This window comes from Littorina saxatilis, linkage group LG9 (genome assembly GCF_037325665.1).
Source record: "Littorina saxatilis isolate snail1 linkage group LG9, US_GU_Lsax_2.0, whole genome shotgun sequence".
NCBI classification, from domain to species: domain Eukaryota; kingdom Metazoa; phylum Mollusca; class Gastropoda; order Littorinimorpha; family Littorinidae; genus Littorina; species Littorina saxatilis.
Window position 1 is genome coordinate 46,637,068 of NC_090253.1, and position 22,676 is coordinate 46,659,743.

Here is a 22,676-nt window from a genome sequence, read left to right on the forward strand (position 1 = left end):
GATCATACAGTTCTCCCCCAGCTGCAGTTCGCCGATTCGGGGAAGACGACTCATGATTTCACATTGTTCGGTTTCGTAGCTCCAGAAAAATAGATAAAGAAGATACCAAAGGAGATTTCCTACAGGTTAATCTGCACAGCGTGTTTCCTATGGAAAGCCGTTTGGCTCATAACTATTACAGCTGTAATTTAAAATAAATACACCTGTATTTAATGATAAATACAGCTGTATTTAATCATAAATACAGCTGTATTTAAAAATAATTACACCTGTATTTAAAAATATATACAGCTGTATTTATTATTAAATACAGGTGTAATTATTTTTAAATACAGCTGCATTTAAAAATAAATACAGCTGTATTTAAAAATAATTGCACCTGTATTTAATAGTAAATACAGCTGTATTTAAAAATAAATACACCTGTAATTATTTTTAGATACAGGTGTAATTATTTTTAAATACAGCTGTATTTATTTTTAAATGCAGCTGCATTTAATAAATGCAGCTGGAACAAATTAGAACTTGAATCGGAAAATGTACGACATGCAAAGCGACAATCTCGTGGAGATACTACTTCCGGTTTGCGCCATGCACCTTCCAACAGCCCACCATTGCGTCAATTTGTTGCAGTCTGGTAATGAGCCAGAAGAAGTTTTAAGAAGGTAAGCAACGTTTTGTTTGCTTGTTCATTTGTGACTTAATGGAAGAAACAATGCGTGATCTTTGAAACACGGGTACCGGGTCCCGGTTTGATAATACTGGGGGTCTGACTAATTACTACGCGACCACACGCGACCTTGCACTACCTTGCGCGACCTCAAACTAAAGCATGTTCACGTAATATTTTTATATATAGTATCTTCACAACAATGTCTGACTTCATACCAATTTTTAAGTCAAAGAAATTAAAAATAACGGAGTTATAATGTATTTTGCGACGAACTATCGAGCTAAAGTGAAATCATCGTGATTCAGCGTCCGACCATGTTCGCATTCGTTTAAGAACGCAGGCTCAACCTCAAACTAAATAATATTCATGTAACATTTTATATATCTAGTATCTTCACAACATGATCATACTTTGAACCGAGTTTTAAGTCAGAGAAGTAAAAACAAAGTTAATTCTGATGCATTTTCAAAGAGCTAGCGAGCAAAAGTGCAAACATCGGATGATTTCACTTTAGCTCGATAGCACGTCGCAAAATACATTATAGCTCCGTTATTTTTAATTTCTTTGACTTAAAACTTGGTATAAAGTCAGATAATGTTGTGAAGATACTATATATATATAAAAATAGTACATGCACCTGCTTTAGTTTGAGGTAGTGCAAGGTCGCGTGTGGTCGCGTGCGGTCGCGTAGTAATTAGTCAGACCGACCACTGGCAGTGGCAATCAAAGATGGCGTGTGATTTCAAGCAACTTTCTGTGTTTTGGAGTTCATTAAATGTTGGGATGAATATGTCAGGTTTGAGGATGCACATTTCTGTAGGTTCATCTCGGTATTCCACCCCCTCGGCTTTCTGTTGTAAATATTAAGCTGAGCACGGTGATCGAATGTGGAAGCTACGTTTGGTCAAAGGTCACAGAAGATTTGCGTCGTGCAGCGAAGGAAAGAATCGCGATCTTGTTTCCGAATCGGTACCTCTTTGTTTTTCATTAGACCTGTCATTCTGCCTGCTCGGCTTTGTTAGATGTTTGCATATCGTGTTGCTATTTTCTTTGCTTTTATTATTGTTTCTTACTTGTGCTTCGTTTATCGATACAACGCAAGTAATAAAAGTGTTTGGCAATTTTCAGGGAAAATGGAATGCTACAAGTACAACGCATGGTGTATTCCAGGATATCTGATCAAGAGTTGGATGCGTTGGTGGAACCAATTACTGCTTCCAACAAGCTTACTGGGTCCTTAATGATACAAGCTCGTCTGAAAGGACAGAGGACAGTACTTCAGGTAACTCTTCTGTGCTGAATATTAGAATAGTAAAGCTTCAAAAAGGAATTTTAAACTGTTGAAAAACAACTGAGAAATGGACCAATGTTTCACAGTCACAGATTCTGATTTTAAAGTTAAGTAATACCGTTTTTATATTTAGTCAAGTTTTGACTAAATATTTTAACGTAGAGGGGGGAATCGAGACGAGGGTCGTGGTGTATGTGTGTGTGTGTGTGTGTGTCTGTCTGTCTGTCTGTCTGTCTGTGTGTGTGTTTCGATCCATCATACAACGCCGCAGCTATGGAGGTCAATGCGTTGCTTCGGCAGGGCACTGTGGACTCCCCTAGAGTTGTATTTTGGGACCATGATTTTATGTTTTCCGCTGGAAAACAGTTTACGTTACCTGAATTTGCAGCGTCATTTCCTGGGTGATGGTGTGCATCTAGCAAACGTATATTCCCAAGCTTGGGACCTGTTGGCGTAACATATCAAGATCAAGAAGATCAAGCAACGTCAGGACAGGCCAGGTTGTACAAGTCCCTTCGTCAGGCGATAAACACAGTCGGTTTTTGTGTGATTAAATAATGTTGTAGCCGGGTCAGGTTGCATTGTGCGTTTTGACTGATCAGCTTACAAAGCACGGGTATAGGAACAGGGAATCTTCAAATTGTTTACATTTTCTTTCTTGTTTGATGCGGGTGGGTGGCATTATAAATCGACGGCTCTAAATGGGGTCAACCAGATCGGTAGATGGGAAGTAACTCGAGTTTATGACAGGCTCGTTGTGGATGATGTCCCTTGTCTAAAAACCAGTTCAAGGTGGAATGGTTCTTCGATCAACACGATTGTTGAGTGTTCTGTCAAATCAAGATATCGTGACATGTTTCAACAGTATGTTTCTGTGTTGGTGGATAGTATGGATCAGTGTTTTTCCAGAGTACTTGGAAATAATTTTCAGGTGAGATTCTGATGAACATGTTGGTGTTACGATGCCTTTTCATGTGAGCGTTTGTCAATTCAGAGAATCAGAATATTTGTTCCCGTGGAGGTACTGTATGTCAATTACCTCAGGTGTTTGTCATTTCAGTGAATCAGGAAATATTGGTTCCTGTGGAAGTACTGTTTTGTCAATCACCTGTTATTTTGCCTAGGAGATTCCAAATTTATTTTGATTGTGGTACTGTGGGCTAGGTAATATTTCATGTGGAGGTACTGTTGTCACTTGTGTTGGCTGGTGCCTCACAGATTACAAACACTATTTTGGTTAAAGTACATGTACCGTGGGCTAGGTAATATTTCATGGTGGGGCTGATTTTTCAGAGAATCAGAAAACATGGTTCGCTGTTGTTCTTTTTGTCAAATTAAGCTATAGGGCCTCAGAGATTCCAACATTAGTTAGTATGTGGATTTGTTAGCCAGGTATTATGTTGGTGTGTGACAGTTCAGAGAACCATGATGTAATTTCCTGTTGGTGTTCTGTTTGTCATAAATGTATTGAGCCTCAGAGATTCCAAACTCGTTTGGTGGGGGTACTGGGTGCCAGGATTTGAGTTTGACACAGAAAACACAATTGGTTTGAAGTACTTTGGGCCAGATTTTAATCAATTTCTTTGGTTTGTATTTCAGACTCCCAAAATCTGGTGACAACTTCAGAAGTATGGGATATTAAACACCTTTTACAGGCTGAACAGTGAAGGAGTTGTTAACTCCTGCAAGGAGCAGCAGACAAGTTCAAGGCTTATGTGTAATTCTCAGTAATCTGACAAATAAGGCTGTGTTCACATATCCTGTTTTTTATGCACAGGAATATGCCTCCCAGGAGGGCAGCATCAAGGCGGGTAGCCGAAGTGACCCGAGCCGCTGCAGGTCGGCCGAGGGCCAGCAACCAGACAGCCGCGCAGCGACAACCCGGTGGGTTTGAGTCAGCCACAGCAGGAGGGGAAGAAAGCGCCACTGCTTTGGCCGCGGTATTGGCTGAGCTACGCAGGCTGGGGGAGCGGCAAGAGACCTGCCAAGTGGCCATTGTCTCGCTCCAGAAAGACAACCAACGTCTGCAAGAAGCTGTTTCGGGTGATCGTGAGGCCATCGCCTCAACATCGGGATCGATGACAACCGGTACCAGCAATTCTACCCTGTCTGGCTCGGTTGCCAACCTGGTCAACACAATCACAGGTGAGGCGGCCACCGAATTGGTGCCTGTTGTTTTGTTCGTCGAGGATAAAGTTAAATGCAGGATCTGGGGCCCGGGGCGTCAATCCACAATGACAACTGAAAAGTTTCAAATGGAAGCGTGTCAATGTTAATTGTAATTCAATCTGACAATGATCTCTTTCCTGCGTTCATGCGGTTGCAAACAGACCAGAATTGGTTCTGTTCTGTTCACATAGTACTTTGAGTTCACTTACATGCAAGGGTGATGCACAGTATTCCTATGGAGAGAACTTCATCTTTAAGTGTACTTCGATTAACTGAAGATATTCAATTGTTTACTTCAATGTGGGAGGTGTGCAATGTGTAAATACACATCAACTCAGTCAGTAAGATTTATGTGCAGGTGTATGATGCAGAGCTGTCAGCCCCTATGAAGCTTCATGTGTAGCAATCTTGAATTTATAGTGTAGCAAATGGTGTTTATCTTTAAGTATTGCATCATCTTATAATCCACTGCACCTGCATGTTTATATGTCAAGACACAAATGTTGCAATAACTGTGTTCAGACAAGAAAACAGCAGCAGGAACAAATGAACATTGTAGAGTGTCTGTATAACGAAGTAGCATTTTCTGTTTTACAAGTAGCATGCTACATCGAAAGCGTAATAGTCTGCAGCTCTAATTGGGCCACTAATGTGGCATGGTGCTTTTGGATTCCACAAGTTATTTTGCATGTTGTTTTTAAGGCAAATGTGTCAGAAGCTCCTAAAGAACTTTAGTGGGTAAGCCTGTGACATTGTTGTCCACATAGAGAATACTATATGGTTTCCTATGAAATACCAGTTTTACACAAGTTGTGCTTTTAAATATTAAACTGCGAACAATATTTCAAAACACTAGTGTAAAACTGGTATCAAACAGGAAGCCATGTAGTATTCTGTTTATCCTACATACAGGGTTCGTACAGGTCATGGAAAGTCATGGAATTTGATTTTTAATTTTCCAGGCCTGGAAAGTCATGGAATTTCAATTCAAGTCATGGAATTTCAATTCAAGTCATGGAATTTAACATAAATAAGAAAGAAAAAAAATTAACCTTTAGCACGCCAGCTTTCTTTCGGGTTGTTTCTTGACAACAAAAAGTATGCGGAATTGGAACGAATTACCAAGGAAGATCTTCGCAATGAACTGTGTATCGCGGTGAAAAAAATGACAGTGCGTCAAGTCACAGTGTTAGTGACGGTTATGAAACGGAATTTACGAAAGTGCAGATGGATACAAACAGTGGCTGGTCCAGTTTAGTGAAATGACAGGACCAGCAAACATTACCGATAATCTGACTGCGTAGCAAATGCTTGACTTGCTTGTCAAAGAGACACTGCGTAGAAACTGACTCAAATTCAGTGCAAAGCAAGCCAGTGTCAAAACTGGCAGTGACAAGATGTAAAAAGTTTGCGTGTTCGGAAATGGCGACCTGTGGATCTAGTCATGGAAAATGCTATTGAGGCTCATGGAAAAGTCATGGAATTTTGTTTCTAAAAACCAGTGGGGACCCTGTACATACTGTTGCATGTTCATTGCTGTAAATGTCCCTTTGTCGAAGCGCCCAGATTGAAGAAGCTTAAAAATTGAACCTGGATCTCTCCGAATGCCTCGTGTAATCTTTTATGTCAAAGCAAGGAAATGTCACTGGTGTGGTGTTTACGTTCTTAAAATTCTTCCGAGTGTTCAAAGAAGGACGCTTGTTTCGGTATTGGAGGCAGTGAAAAATCAGGTCCTTGTCAGACAAGACCTCTTTACACATGCAATGTAGAGTGAATGGTATTGTTATGACATGAGTGGTATGTCACGTTAGTGTAATAAGTTGTATTCTTACACGCTCCACAAAGGCACAGAGTACGGGGAGCCATCCAGCGGGTTGATCCTGGTGGAGTAGCTGTCAGAGCTTTGGCGTTGAGGCCCACGAGACGTCGTCTGTACCAAGTATCAGGACCAAACGCTCTCTGGCATCTAGACGGATACCACAAGTTGATATCGTGAGTACAGCTACAAATACATACACTGGGCACAAAAAAATCCTTTTTCAAAATTTGGTGAATGTTGAGTGTGTCCGGTGGTGGGGAGGATGTTGGGGGTTGTGCCAGTTTGAACATGGAATTTGAGTGGATTGATACAGGTGGCATAAGGAATTCTCTTAAACATTATTTTATGACGCTGGAATCTTTCTTTTAAGACCTACATAACCCTGAGATAATAAGGTCTTATAATGGGGGTAAACTTACAGAGGTTATGAGCAGAATATCTTAGAGAACAGCATACCTGCCAATTGCTACGATTTTGGCGCAGCATGCTCCGATTTTGCAGGAATTGCTACGCTGCTACTCTAAGCCCTGAGCTGCTACGCTAAAAAAAAAAAAAAATGACAAGCGTGCAAAATGTTCACTTATTGCTTGACAATCAACAATGAACATTGCATAACTAGTCGAGTACCGATGGCTGGGAACCACTCCGTTATGACTCGATATTGTCCACGTGACTTGCTTAGCAAATCGTGAATTTTATTGCAAGCATTCGCATTTCCGGTGACTCTATGCGCCAATTGTGAATTTGATTAGAATATGCAATGCACTTGTTAAGTTGTAAGCTGTGCACAGTGACGGTGTTAGAAGTGGAAACTGGAGGGAGACAGGATAAAAACGGGGAAACGTAAGGGTGGTGAAGATTATGGTGCAAGTTCCACGCCGATGCGGGCAAATCATTTTCAACGATTTTTGCCGAAGAATTCGACAGACTTTGCGTGTATAGGTAATAATACCTGCTATTCCGACTTGGTTGTGTGACAGACGTTTTCTTCCACACGAGATTACGTTGATTGTCTAAATCTACTTTTTGACGGAAGTGACCGAACAACTGTGAATGACGTCTCGTTATATGGGAATGACGTCACAGTCATCGTCACAGTCTGTATCTTTTGAAGCATCTCATTCTTCATGACGTCTTTCTGTGTCTGCATCCGCAAAATGTTTGTTCATTCCGGAATCTTTGTCATCTATGTTCAGAACTCTGTCCTTATAGTGTCAGACAAACAGGCCTCCTGAGCGAACCACTTTCCAAGGGAAGTTAAATTCGCGTATGGAAACAGTACTGTCGTCTGGGGTGCCGTTTTCAGTATTCTGAGCGTTGAAGAATCTGTAAAGAGAAGAAACGATAACAGCAGGAGAAATAAAAGTCGTGTGTGCATTTTATGTTTTTTTGGAGTGACGATTTTGAGTTTGAATCCGTTCTTGCCATGCTCCTAAAGCGTGTAACATACAATCTTGCATACGTTTGCTTTAGTAGTGGCAAAGAAGGAAAGCGTGTGACATTGAACTATGTTTAGACGGTTGTAATGTCGTAGAGCTCTCAGAATCTTACAAACGTTTTTGATGGCATTTTAAATGCGGGCTTGCGATTCAAATTTAAGATTATGCGAGTGCTACGCTTATAAACACCAATTGCAACTCTGACATTGGGTGAAAGTTCCAAAATGCTACTCTTTGGGCTTCACAGGGGTTGGCAGCTATGAAACAGGGTCTTGAAAATGTCTTGTTTGGGATCGTAAAAGGAAGGGCGTCTTCTAAGGGGTAGGTGGGTAACGAAGGTGAGTCGTGTGCAAGTATTTTCTTTTCTTTTCTTTTTATTTTGTCATTTTCTGGATATGTAATGAAAGACTGGTCCATTGATGATTTCCCCACGGAATACAAAACATATTCTGGTTATACCTTACCATTTCTACTGGGTGGTTATTTAAATTTGGTTGCTTGGTGTTTTTTTTAACAATAAACACCCCTTCAAGTTAACAGAGAAATAAGCAGAGGGGGGAATACTTTTCGGTGAATACCAAGTTACCTAGTCCTAACAAATAACCACCCAGCAACCAGTCTGAATCCTCGATAGCTCATAGGTTGAGAAACCACACTGTGTGGTCACTGCTTGGTGACTGAAAAGTTCTGAATGCTCAAATATTCGAAAGAGGAAAGAGCTCATACATACTGCATTTACACTATTCATTTCAGGTTTCAACACACAGAATCCAATATAAGATCCATAAGTTTGGTTGTTTTCTAAATCAAAATCTACGTTGTACCAGACACAAGGTCTCAAGGCAAGTAACTCTCATATTTTGTGTAGAAAATAGAGTTGTTCCCATTTTGCATTTGTACAAATAAAAAGACAGTAATCTGTAGGTCAATTATATTTCACTTCATAAATAGAACTTTTTTTCCCGAGATACTTAAACATGAAAAGAACGCAAAAATATTTGCCTTATCGTCTTAGCAGAACAACTATGTACTTTATTTTATTCGAAATTAAATTAACTGCTATAAAGAGTTTGCAGAATTGCGCAATTTTCACAGAACTCTTCAACCATGGATTAATCACATGCTTGTGCAGGTAGACTGGCTGAGTGAATAATACTTGATCAAAATAATTATGTGTGCTGTGGGCAGGCTGTCTGTCCAAGGACAAAAAATGTAACGTTGAGCTGTTATCTCAGAAGTTTATACAGCTAGACCTCTGAAACTTTGCACACTTTTAGGGTTTGATGATTTCACGAAGTGACCCCAGTTTCGTTGACCCTCATCAAATTTTGGGGTCACAGCGGGGTCATGTTCGTTTAATAAAAACTTAACGTTGATGTTATCTCAGATGTGTTTTTAGCTAGAGCTTTAATAGTACGCACACTTCTAGGTTTTGATAATCTACCAACTTGACATAAGATTGTGGGCGGGGATGTAGCTCAGTGGGTAGCGCGCTAGATTTGTATCCAGTTGCCTGCTGTCAGCGTGAGTTCGTCCCCACGTTCGGCGGGAGATTTATTTCTCGGAGTCAACTTTGTGTGCAGACTCTCCTCGGTGTCCGAACACCCCCGTGTGTACACACAAGCACAAGACCAAGTGCGCACGAAAAAATCCTGTAATCCATGTCAGAGTTCGGTGGGTTATAGAAACAAGAAAATACCCAGCATGCTTCCTCCGAAAGCGGCGTATGGCTGCCTAAATGGTGGGGTAAAAACGGTCATACACGTAAAATTCCACTCGTGCAAACCACGAGTGCACGTGGGAGTTTCAGCCCACGAACGCATAAGAAGAAGAAGACGACATAAGGTTGATTGACCTTCGTCACAGCCCACTTCGTCAACATCACGGGCCAAAGAATCTAGACACAGCCATCGTCGAACGCTGAAGAAGAAGAAGATTGACCTTCGTCAAGTTTTGGGGTCACAGGGGGTCATGTTCGAATCAAAATATCTTAACATTGATGTTATCTCAGGTGTTTTTGAAGCTTGAGCTTTGAAACTTTGAATACTTGAAGGATTTGATCATCTACCTACGTGACCCTAGTTTGGTTGATCCCTGTCACATTTTGGGGTCACAGTGGGGTCAAGTTTGTAAAAGCTTTACATTGCGGTTTTCTCAGTTATTTTTATTAAATTTCACTGAATTGTATGTGTTATTAACCAGCAGACATTACCAAAATTTTGCTTATTTTTATCAAATTTTAGAGTCCCAGCAGTTAGTGGAATCCTCCTTTTAAGACCTACAAGACCCTTAAGGCTTATGGACATGACGAAGAAAAGTCATATAAAGCAATTGCTTTTCTTGATTTATTTCTTTGCAAAATTGAAGAAAGGTGGATTAAATGGGTTACACACCTTTTCTCAATGATATATATTAAAAATAATGGTCTTGATTCTCGGTCATGAAAAAGCACTTTGACCATTACTTTTTAATATTTACTGAGCATGTTACCTGTACTTATTTCCCAATAACTCTTTAATCAGAATTTGTGTGGTGAAATCACATATGGAAACGGATCTCTGTTTGTTATATTGCAGGTGGAAAATGGTGATTCATGGGGCAATCGATGGCTTTAGCCGGGCCACTACCTTCCTCCATGCCACCGAAACAACAGGTCAGAGACCGTTCGGGATCTGTTTTTGGGTGGAACCCAACGCTTTGGACTCCCGTCAAGAGTCCGCATGGACCATGGTGGCGAGAATCTGGATGTCGTCGCCCTCATGAATGAACACAGGGGAGAAGGGAGAGGCAGTGCGATGCAAGGCCGCAGTGACCATAACCAAAGGATCGAGCGTCTCTGGCTCGACGTCTGGAAAGATGTGGTGAACCCTTACCATGACCTGTTTACTGCAATGGGAACACCACAGGCAGAAGGTGGTCTGGGGATACTGAACATGGACAATCCCATTCACTTGTGGGCCCTCCACTATGTTTTTCTGCCCAGGCTGAACCGGTCCCTACAGTGGATTGTGGAACAGAAGAACCACCAACCCCTGAGGACAGAGCGCAACAGAACTCCCCTGCAGCTCTTCTTCAGGGGGATGCTGGAGAGACGAGCCAGCACATCCACAGCAGTACAGGACTTCTGGAAAGGGAGAAGCCTTCAATCGATAATCGAGGACCATCCTTTGCCAGACAGTCGTTAGGATGTGCCTGCCACGGCTTGCCCCCTCTCTGAGGAACAGCTCGTGCAACTAACGGAGCGCATTGACCCTCGGAGTGGGCCACCCACCGATCAACATGGTCAGATGTTGTTCTCCAGTTCGTTGCCAACATGCTCGAGTAAAAAAAAAGTTAGCTTGTGGACACCCCAAACCTGAAGTGTATAGCAGACCTGTGAACCCATACGATTTTGCCATATTTTGTACGCTTGATTGTCCAGACTACAAGCAGATTGGTCAGTGGAATCACAAGAAAAATTCATTGTCTACTTTTATTTACAAGCGCATTCCAAAGCCGATCCAGTGTTTTGACACATGATTACTGCTTTTGTCAATGAAAGAAGCATTCGTTTTAAATTGTAAACTTATTAGGCTACTTGCCCTATCCGCTCCAGCCACGTAATCGTGCAATAAATCTGCAATATCTTGCATGGCGTTGGGAGGTGTGCCTCAATTTGCGGGTTTGCTTTCAGACCTCAGAGTAAGGATGTGTCTGGGTGCAGACACTTCGCCTTCAAAAAAGTTAATTTGCACTGAGCAGCATTGTGCTGCAACAATGTAAGCCTCAAAAACAATCATAAAGTTTGTTCAAAGTACCAAGCATGGTAGAAGGTATAAGCAACTGTTTTTTTCAAATTGGTTTAAATCTGCGCTCTAATTCTAAACCAATCTTTGTAAAGTGGAAAGTCATTCAAATAAAGCGAAATTATGTCCGCTGTGTATTTTATTATTTTTAAACACAGGTACTGCACCACGAAAACAATATTGCTAAAAAAAAAAAAATAAATATGTACACTTTGTGAAAGAAAGTTGTAAAGAAAGTTTTACACAATGATTTGCCATTAGGTTACCTGTTTAATTGCACCAAACAGACATGGGATTCTTCCGTAAAATTACGGAATTCCGTAAATTTTTAGGCTCCAGGGATCATTCTTGAGATTCGTGCAAATCCGCTGAGAAAATGTTGGGGTATATGTAGGTAAAGACCCAAGTTTTTCGGACGGTCCGCTGATCGCGACGCTCCATTCCATACTATTCTTGAACGGTTGGTTCCTAAAACGGTCAGACTGTTGCTGGTCGATCCGTATGGGAACGCGCTCTGTGTCTTTGTCTCCTACAGTCACTGTTTCAACGTAGCTATCGGGGATTCAGTATAAGCTAAAGCATACCGTATGAGAATGATTCGGCGCCATTTTTACATCGCTTCGAGCCACTTGCAAAAATGATGAGGAAGCTAAAGCGAGACGAAACCGTTCTATCCCGGGAAATTGACCAGCAGAAGTACAAGAAAAATCTCTGGAGATTCGACTGGCTCGATGAAGTTGTATCATTGAGCTGGAAATACGAGAAAGGCCAGAAGACACAAGACGTGAAACTGAAAGTTGGCGATGCTTTTGCTAAAATCAACTTGCCGGGAAAAGCTTAGTGCACTTTGTGCAACGATGTTAATGTTATCAACTACGGTTCCAATGGAAAGACTGCCCTCAAAAGCCACTTGAAAAGCAACAAGCACCTGACTATCCTGAAAACCCAGTCGTGTAATCAGTCACTGGGGTCGTTTGGCACCGACAAGGTAAGAACATTGAAACCACACCGTCACACGCCACCACCACCCCCCCCCCCCCCCCCATCTCTCTCTCTCTCTCTTTCTCCTCCTTATTTTGAGTCTTAGCGTAAAATTAATTTGAGAAACATGGGAAGGAAGAGAAAGGGAGGGGGGGGCTATGATTAAGCTGAAATATGCATTTCAGGGCCATTTTTGTGTGTCTAAAATACTAAAAACCTTCAGCTTCTGGGGGCTTCGCGTTGCCCCTGGACCCTACTGGGGGCCTTCTGCGGCCCCCAGACCCCCACTTTTTTTTTCCTTAATTATCACTTTTTCTGAATCCCATGTCTGACCAAATTTCTTTTGATGTATCTATAGTATAGATTTATAAGGTTGAAAATTGCTGAAAGTTTTTAAAACAGACTATTGTTTTTGAAAAAGACCTTAGTGTATTTTTAGGTTTATTGATGCTAGATATATTTATATATATATATATATGGCTTGCCCAATCCAACGTATAAAGGAACTCATTGTTATTCAGCCATTAACCTTCGCCGGCACTCGTTATCAACTACACACGGACGCATTCGTGGGGCCGTGCAGACCCATGCTTCTCAAAGAAGGAAAAATGTGCATATCCTTCCGTGGCACTCGTGGGGCCGTGCAGACCCATGCTTCTCAAAGAAAGAAAAATATGCATATCCTTCCGTGGCACTCGTGGGTCCGTGCGGACACAGAAGGGTGTTTGATGCAAATATCTCAAACGAGTTGGAATTTTTTAATGAGCTTTTAGAAATGCCTCAGACACCTAAAAAGCTATCATCTCCTAAAAGCTCATTAAATTTCAGTGATAATTAATTAATTAATTAATGGTCAAATTTAGACTGCACACGGTATTTGGTAAAATATTATGGGTCTGCATGGCCCCACGAGTGCCACGGAAGGGTTTGCACAATTGTCCTTCTTTGAGAAGTATGGGTCCGCATGGACCCACGAGTGCCTCGGAAGGGTATACACGCTTTTCCTTCTTTGAGAAGTATGGGTCCGCACGTCCCCACGAATGCTTCCGTGTGTAGTCTAAATTTGACCATTAATTAATTAATTAATTAATTAATTATCACTGAAATTTAATGAGCTTTTAGGAGATGAAAGCTTTGTAGGTGTCTGAGGCATTTCTAAAAGCTCATTAAAAAATTCCAACTCGTTTAAGAGATATTTGAGACAATGACAAAAGGTGACGTTTTCATGTCAGTATGTCCCAAATGACATCACCAGTACATTTTTCATTCTATCTAATCTGTTTTCGTTCTATTTTTTCTAATAACATGCGTTAACAATTGATTGCCAACTGGAATGGAAGAGCACAAAAAGTGTAACTTGATATGTAGTTTCTCTAGAGGGAAAAACATCTTCCACTTTCATGTCAGTGTGTCCCATGCAACATACATTTGCCAAACAGCTATGTGTAAGTAGATTATTTGTTAGTGGTATAGAAAATACTGATCAACAATCAAAGTCAGTTTTCACATTCATTTTCTACCTATTTCTTATTTGTTTATTCTTTTGGCAATGGTGAAATGTCAGCAATCGTGTGTCATTCGGGACAGTAGACATGACACCTGACCTTTTGTCACTGTCTCATTTGCAATCAAACACCCTTCTGGGTCCGCACGGACCCACGAGTGCCTCGGAAGGGTATACACGCTTTTCCTTCTTTGAGAAGTATGGGTCCGCACGTCCCCACAAATGCTTCCGTGTGTAGTCTAAATTTGACCATTAATTAATTAATTAATTATCACTGAAATTTAATGAGCTTTTAGGAGATGATAGCTTGTTAGGTGTCTGAGGCATTTCTAAAAGCTCATTAAAAAATTCCAACTCGTTTAAAAGATATTTGCAATCAAACACCCTTCTGGGTCCGCACGGACCCACGAGTGCCGGCGAAGGTTAAAGACATTTTCCGAATTACAATGGTTTAATAGCCAACTTGCACAATACCCCTTTTGAACAGCTCTCTGGTGCGAAAGATAAGGAAGGTTCACTTCCCTACGGGCAAACGTTTTGCTCTCACAAGCACTGGTGTTCTCTGGCTTGTGTAAAAAAAAACAAAATAAAATCTCAATCGCCTTACTTTTGTATACAGGACATGCTTGGGTACTTTGAACTAACTAAAGGATTATTCTTGCGGCTATTATTGCCGCAGCCAATAAACCTTTAACGACTTTGTGTGTGTCGGTGTGTGAATGCTCTGATTTGTTTTGCTATTGTGTTTTGCCGTGAGCTCTGGCGAGAAGGGGTGATTAATTTATGTTCATTATTATTATGTCTCACTGTGTTTTCACAGCTGTACAGAACAGTGAAAGGGATACTCGTTCAAACTTTGGTATGATGCCATGAGCGCCATAGTTTAACTAGAGTCAAATCAGTTATTTTTCTTTTTATATTCAATGGTGCCTCATTCACCCATATTCATCAGAACATAAGCTTTTTGCAACGTTCATTGAAGGTCAAGGTCCCTTTAAGTTACCTATCAAACCTCATAGTGGTGTTTATTGTTTATGGTTAGTGTTTTCCCCTGGAGCAATTTTTTGATTAGTGCTTTTGTGAACAAGAAACAATTAACAAGTGGCTCTATCCCATCTTCCCCCCCCCCCCCTTCCACGTGGCGATATAACCTTCGTGGTTGAAAACACCAAATAAAGAAAGAAAGTGTTTTAAACATTTTCAGTTCTCCATTTAGTTTGGTGAAGTAGTGTAGAGCATTTTTTGAACATCAATAATCATGTATGAATTTATTGCATGTTTGTTGCTAGAATATTAATCATTCTTCTGCTGAAGAACTTTGTGCCTGATGAAAGTAAACATTGTGGTCAGTCGCATAGGTACCCCCCGCGGGTTTGGGGGAAGAATTTACCCGATGCTCCCCAGCATGTCGTAAGAGGCGACTAACTGATTCTGTTTCTCCTTTTACCCTTGTTAAGTGTTTCTTGTATAGAATATAGTCAATTTTTGTAAAGATTTTACTCAAGCAGTATGTAAGAAATTTTATGTCCTTTGTACTGGAAACTTGCATTCTCCCAGTAAGGTAATATATTGTACCACGTTGCAAGCCCCTGGAGCAAATTTTTGATTAAGTGCTTTTGTGAACAAGAAACAATTGACAAGTGGCTGTGCCTCAAAAGACATTCTTGTGCTGTGCTCTGTGAGAGGTGTTTTCTTTGTGCTTAATATTATTTTGTTTGACCTAGCTATTGATGTGTACATTGTTGTTAAACAGTTGTTTGTTTACCAGGGTTTGCTAGTGTGTGATAGGGTTCGTGTCCGTCTGAAGATGTTAGTTTCTTTGTTAGTCCTGTGTTGACAACTCTTCGACAAGCGCTTAGAACTGTACCCACGGAATACGCGCTATATAAGCTTCATATTGATTGATTGATTGATCTATCCCATCTCCCCCCTTCCCCCGTCGCGATATAACCTTCGTGGTTGAAAACAATGTTAAACACCGAATAAAGAAAGAATAGGCACCCCCTAACAGGGGCTCACATCCACGTCGGACATCGGACATACACGGATATTTTTTCCAAATGTCATATACTTTTTCATGCAAGAGGACATATGTCCTATTGTTTTTGTCACAAAGAGGCCATTGTCCGATTATGCTTTCATTTGATCCGGACATTGTCAGTACTTTCCAATTTACAGTAGTTTGATTTGCTACCTGGAGGGGCCAAAGGATGACATTCAAAAGAAACAGTGGGTGGTGAAGGTTGTGTAATTGTGGGCATCCACCAGAAAGCGCATGCTCTTCAGCAAGAGAAAGGAACAATCACAGTGAATTGTCGTCATTAGCTCACAGACAAAACAACACGTTGTTATTACTTTGATTTGTTCTGTTATACCTTTTTGCCAAGAAAATTAATTTATTTGTTCTGTTAATTGTGTGACAATAAACGAGTCACGTTTAATTAAATTTACGTTTTGTTGCAAAAAAACAAAGTCCTATTGATTTAGTTTTGTTCAGGACAAATGTCCTATCACTTTTGCATTGTCCAGGACATTTGTCCTATACCACCTCTCATGGATGTGAGCCCCTGCCCTAAAATCAAAGGTGAGTTTTAGATACTAAAATGTGCCAACAATTTTAACAGCACACCCGAGTCCCCTTTTTACTTTAGTTGCAAGATCAGTACATGTTCTATCACGGAATTTTGTTTTGTTTTTGTAATTATGTGTATTTAGAGATTTTTCAAACCAAACTACAGTATTAATCTTTGAGCTCAGATGTCCTACTTTTTGACGTATTGGTATGTTTATTCAAGGTAAGCTAGACGAATCATTTGTATCAGGAAACTAAAATAAATGAAATTCTGATTTTATGTGAAAAATTGAATCAGTATCACAACAATTTCAAAAATTATTCATATTATGTGCTGGTTAATGACTATTAAATTTGCAAGCCAAAGCTCCGTTTGCATTCTGAATTTTGCATGTAAATGTCCCATTTCAAAGATCACCTATATATTTAGGTGTGTGTGTAGTCTTTTTAAGAACATCAATTATATACATTTATTGGATCTTGATTGCTTGAATGTGTATGACACATAATTCTTGTGTATTAATAAATGTGTATGACAAGTTTGAATATTGGATAATACAAATTGTTTGTATGGATTTTGATTCCTGTATGGTGAGGCAATGAACATGTGCGAGTGAGATGTCTATGATGGACAGCAAAATGTAGTTATGGATTCATGGCTGCTAGTCTCATTTCCAGTCATATTAAAAAAAACAAGTTTTTACAAAAACACAAAACATAACTCAAGTTGTCTGCCACAAATACAATTAATTTTAATCAAACAAGTGTCATGCAGAAAATCCACTTTAAATAAGGAAAATCATCACAAAATGGAATGCATACTTTATGTTTATCACATCACAAGACACACTGGTAATACTTGGCAGGTGAGAGTTAACCCATCACACAATGGAATGAATATTTTTATCACATCATTAGACTGGTATTACTTGGCAGTTGAGAGTTAACCTATCACAAAATGGAATGAATACTTAATTTTTATCCCATCATAAGACTGGTAATACTTGGCAGTTGCGAGTTCATCCATCACAAAGTGGAATGAATACTTTAATTTTATCACATCATAAAGAATACATCGGTTCTACTTGGCAGGTGACAGCTGAACAGTTAGCAAAACAGTCACTATTTAATACTGGTTACAGAGACGAGGAATTGAGGCTGAAATTTATAAACTAAACAAGAAAGCTGAAATTGTGTGAGCCGTTTGTTCGTTCATGGGCTGAAACTCCCACGGCTTTTACGTGTATGACCGTTTTTACCCCGCCATTTAGGCAGCCATACGCCGCTTTCGGAGGAAGCATGCTGGGTATTTTCGTGTTTCTATAACCCACCGAACTCTGACATGGATTACAGGATCTTTTTCGTGCGCACTTGGTCTTGTGCTTGCGTGTACACACGGGGGTGTTCGGACACCGAGGAGAGTCTGCACACAAAGTTGACTGTGAGCAATAATAAATCTCTCGCCGAACGTGGGGACGAACTCGCGCTGACAGCGGCCAACAGGACTGAGCTACATCCCCGCCCTTGTGTGAGCAGTGACCTTCACTACAGAGGAGTGTAAAACTATAAAAGGAAAAGCAGTAGACAACGCCAGTTTTGGTTAATTTGGTAAAACATAAAAACAGACTATCGTTACACAGGGCACGAATATCACATTATCATAACTGTTACAAACGCTTTTGAGTTTATTAATTTGTATACCATTATGAGACAGTATAACAAAGTTGTTAGCGTGCAATTGATTTGTTTGTATCCGGTTTATGGTGTATATTGCCAAGTTTTGTATGGGACACTGTAACGCTAGTCCGAGTGCTTTTGATATTTTGCTGGCAACGTGTTATTCGTGTAGTAGGGGGGTTGAACCATTTATTCTGTACATTAGGTAACTGATACCTGATATGATGTGAAGTGCTTAGTTTACTTGATCAATAGTCGAGAGAAATACAATGCTTTACATGTTTTCCATGGACAGCGTTACACGGAACACGAAAGGCAGGCAACATAATGACAAACAGTGGTGCAAAAAAACAAATAAGAACAGAACACACTCTTGAAACACAACGGCAATTTAAATAATGCAAAACACAAACATCAAATCTTCGAAAGTCTCTCTCTTGCATTTAATAGCAAGTAAGAAATGATGTACGGTACAGGCACCCAAAATAAAGCTTATTTTACTGAGAGAAAAAACCCACACACACCTTGTCTTAATAATTTTAAGATTTCAAAGTTCAACGTTAAACACCCCCCCCCCCTGCAAAAAGCAAAGAAAACAATCAAAACAAAAACAAGGTATGTAAAGGAGTATAGGAAACCGTTTAAATCAGGGTCATGTTTTTTTTTTTCCTTTGCAGCATGACCTCAAATAATTCAGTTTGAATACATTTGTGAATTCTCTTCAAAATTGCAGAACAAACATTTTTTCGCAGGGCGTGTACAGAAAGAAACACCAACACCTACGGCTACCAAGCAAAAATAATGCGAAACACAAACATCAAATCTTCGAAAGTCTCTCTCTTGCATTTAATAGCAAGTAAGAAATGATGTACGGTACAGGCACCTAAAATAAAGCTTATTTTACGGAGAGAAAAAACCACACACACCTTGTCTTAATAATTTTAAGATTTCAAAGTTCAACGTTAACACCCCCCCCCCCCCCCCCCCAGGGTGTGTACAGATAGAAACACCAACAGCTACGGCTACCAAGCAGAAACTAAACGCACCATTGAAGGAAAGTTTTTACAATAAATAAAATCCACCCCCTTCAAGAACAGCCTGGGACAGCTTCTGCCTCAGTTCTTGACGTGTCGGGCAGACACCTGCATTCTGAGGGCACAAGTTGACACTCTGGGGAGTGGCTTTTCGGGTGTGTCCACAAACACCACGGTCAGAGGACTCTGGTACCCTCCTGGTACTGTGGACCGGCTCCCAGACATGAAAAACACGAAATCTGAGATGGTGGTTTCTCCGCACTTTCCATCTGAAACAAGACAAAAAAGAAATTCTGAAATAAAGGAAACATCATCCCGCTTTCTTAATAAGCATACAAGTACCAGGACTCAAAAGAGAGGGAATTATTGCATGCTTGTGTTCATTTGTAGAAGCGTAGAAATGTTAAGCATGCTTTGCGACACAGAATGAAATGCTATTTTGAAAGCGTAACTTTTCTTGAGACTTTTTTTGAGCTGCTTGACGTTCAGTTTGATATGTGAAGGCAAACGAGATTCATTTTCCCAAATCTTTGGAGCTTTCAGGGGTAAAACCATGTGTTTATCATTTGCTGCTTTACATACAAGTTATTCTCCTGGGCCGTTTCCCATTTTGTGACATGTATTTTCAGTCCTTAAAACATGTATTAAATGGCAACTTGAATGTATACTCTCCCAAAAAAGAAACTTGACACAGGTAAACATTGATGCTTTTTCAAATATATAATATATGTTAGAGGAAAGCACCAAAATTCAGTTTGAAGTTTGTCGGTTACATTGTTGCTAACAACTAACCCATAAAAAGAAAATAATTGAACCAAGACTTTACTGGGTGGTCGCCCTTTTATTGAATTGCAAAAATTCTCGTCTGCACAAAAATCATGTGCATGGAGAGTATCGAGAGTATACATATTTTCTTTAGTAATAATTTTTTTCCAGTAATACTCCAGGTTGTTAATGATGCAGACTTGCAACAAAACAACATAGAATATATATATATATTATTTTCTTGGTAGTGTTAGCAGTATTCAAATTCATGTCACAACTTCCGGTTTCCATGTTATGAAGGTGCTTTACTTTAAAACCTTTGTATTTTTACTGAACACTAAGACAAACAAAATGTGCAAGTATTTGTTATTCTATCTCTGCAGGCCAAGGATATTTATGAAACTAGTATTTGTGAATGAAATTAATTTGTACAGCTTAAATGTCTCAAGTTAAATTTAATAAAAAGTCTACTTTATAACATGGTTTTCCCTGGTACACAGCTCTGGAGATTAAAGCTGTGGTCTATTTATGACTTTCCTGGGCTACGAGGTTGAAAAATAGGGATACAATCATGTACAGAATTCTGTACAGCAAACGCTACCCGAAACTCCACCTATACGGCGTGTATGACCTTGAGAGCTTCAGTCAACGCTTGAATTTTTCAGGGATAACAGCCGGTTTGCTCTCTCAAGACTGATCATATTTTATCTTCAAGAGAGATCAAGGGGAAAAAATAAACGCCCCGGCGAAGATTCGAACTCTCGACTTCGTGTCTCATGTCCTAACCACTAGGCTACTGCGCCAATTGAGAAAATGAAGGAAAAACATTGATATGAATTCATGTTATGTTATTCTTGAAGCAGCATGATTTATATCTCTATCCGCCCATTGTTCAGAAGTTTGTTTGTTTGTTTGTTTGTTTGCTTAACGCCCAGCCGACCACGAAGGGCCATATCAGGGCGGAGCTGCTTTGACATATAACGTGCGCCACACACAAGACAGAAGTCGCAGCACAGGCTTCATGTCTCACCCAGTCACATTATTCTGACACCGGACCAACCAGTCCTAGCATTAACCCCATAATGCCAGACGCCAGGCGGAGCAACCACTAGATTGCCAATTTTAAAGTCTTAGGTATGACCCGGCCGGGGTTCGAACCCACGACCTCCCGATCACGGGGCGGACGCCTTACCACTAGGCCAACCGTGCCGGTTGTTCAGAAGTGAATACATGTATAACTATTTCTTAGATGTCTGGTTTCAACTGGCTTTGGAGAGATTCAATTACTGTTCTTGTCATTTTCTTGCATGTTGTAAATAGAGATATCGCAGCTATTTGCATGGCGCGAATGTCGTGTAGCATGACGGTGTAAACATGTACTGCGATTCTGTAAAACATGTTTGCAAATAAAGGCAAATTTTAATGTCAATTTTTACGTTTTTGCAACGCATAAATGATAATTCAAGCGTAGAATGATATAAAATTATCAATTTTTTATCTTTGACAATACTGGTGAAGTGGCCTAGCGGTTAAGACATCGGCCCCGACATTTCGAGGCCCCGATGCCTTGAGTTCGAATCCCTGCCAAGTCGTTTATTTTTTCTGCTCGATCCTTCTTGACAACAAATATGCTCAGCTCTGCGAGAGCAAACCAGATGTTACCACTGCAAAATTCAAGCGTTGACTGAAGCTCTCAAGGTCATACACGCCGTATAGGTGGGGTTTCGGGTAGTGTTTGCTGTACAGAAATCTGTACATGATTTTGTCCCTATTTTTCAACCTCGTAGCCCCGGAAAGTCATAAATAGACCACAGCTTTAACCCATATCAATCAAGGTTTGTTATGAGCCAAACGGCTTTCCATATGAGATTATATACGTACCACTGCCGCCGCCACCAAATAATCATAATATACACTTTACAACGGATTACACACACACACACACACACAGATAACAAGGTAATCTTGAACTTTAGCGTGACGAAAATGCACCGAAAATGGTGTACGTTGTCAACCATGGGACATCATCTACACGAAAGAGTTGTCTCCCTTGTCTGGTCACACGGATAATTCCTTCTTTGATGGGTCAAATGCATTCGTACAGTTCATCATCGGAGTTCATTCCGTAACTTCAAAGGGATCTAAAATGACTTGTTATGATTACAAGTACAGGTTCTACAAATTTGGAGACTTAAATGCCTCTGAATTAAGAGCTATGAATTTAACACGCTAAAGTTCAAGATTACCGATAACACGATATAGCAGCTAGTCTCTCGCACCGAATTCCAATATTTTGCATCTTTGGTCAAAAACGCGTACAGGCCTCCCTTCAAGTTCAACTTCTGGATGTGGATGCCCCACTGACTCGGTGTAGATCGTCACAAGAACCGAATTCGTCTGATAAAACAATTAACTTACCCTGCTGTGCGAGCCTGGGCAACAGCGTTAATTAAAACTGCACTCGCAAACCTTCCAAAACATCAGGGACATTTGCCACCCCCGCCATCTTGAGCTGTTCAGTCTGTCAAAAGGCGGCAAAGCGAGGCGATGAAGACGCCTATAAGCTTAGTGTTTTTCATGTGGATTCCCAGTCCAAGTTTTTAAGTCGCTTAACCACGTGACTAATAACTGATTAATACAGGTGTATTTATTATTAAATACAGGTGTATTTAATTTTAAATACAGGTGTATTTATTTTTAAATGCAGGTGTAATTATTTTTAAATACAGGTGTATTTATTTTTAAATACAGGTGTAATTATTATTAAATACAGGTGTATTTATTTTTAAATACAGGTGTATTTATTTTTAAATACAGGTGTATTTATCATTAATTACACCTGTATTTTATAATAAATACAGGTGTATTTAATAATAAATGCACCTGTATTTAATAATAAATGCACCTGTATTTAAAAATAAATACACCTGTATTTAATAATAATTACACCTGTATTTAAAAATAAAT

At 40.0% G+C, this 22,676-nt stretch overlaps 1 protein-coding gene and 1 long non-coding RNA gene across 4 annotated transcripts; one reads left to right on the plus strand and one right to left on the minus strand.

Moving 5' to 3' along the window:
- The first annotated feature begins 450 nt into the window (after nt 1–450).
- LOC138976255 (uncharacterized) lies at nt 451–16,779 on the plus strand. Of its 3 annotated transcripts, none has more exons than XR_011458927.1 (4): nt 451–1,955; nt 3,742–4,109; nt 5,979–6,125; nt 9,968–16,779. XR_011458927.1 is itself a non-coding variant. In XM_070349094.1 (3 exons), the coding sequence occupies exons 2-3, from the start codon at nt 3,746–3,748 to the stop codon at nt 6,023–6,025; spliced, it is 411 nt and encodes a 136-aa protein (XP_070205195.1). In that variant the 5' UTR covers nt 452–1,955; nt 3,742–3,745; the 3' UTR covers nt 6,026–9,912. The 3 variants fall into 3 exon arrangements, 1 of the variants encoding a protein (XP_070205195.1); XR_011458926.1 differs by lacking the exon at nt 9,968–16,779 and having other exon boundaries at nt 451–1,642; nt 1,802–1,955; nt 5,979–9,911; XM_070349094.1 differs by lacking the exon at nt 9,968–16,779 and having other exon boundaries at nt 452–1,955; nt 5,979–9,912.
- A 1,560-nt stretch (nt 16,780–18,339) lies between these two features.
- Nucleotides 18,340–22,455, minus strand: LOC138976256 (uncharacterized). The gene is made up of 2 exons (XR_011458928.1): nt 22,128–22,455; nt 18,340–19,213 (listed from the first exon to the last, which is right to left on the minus strand). It is a non-coding gene; the product is annotated as an uncharacterized lncRNA (long non-coding RNA).
- Between the last annotated feature and the right edge of the window lie 221 nt (nt 22,456–22,676).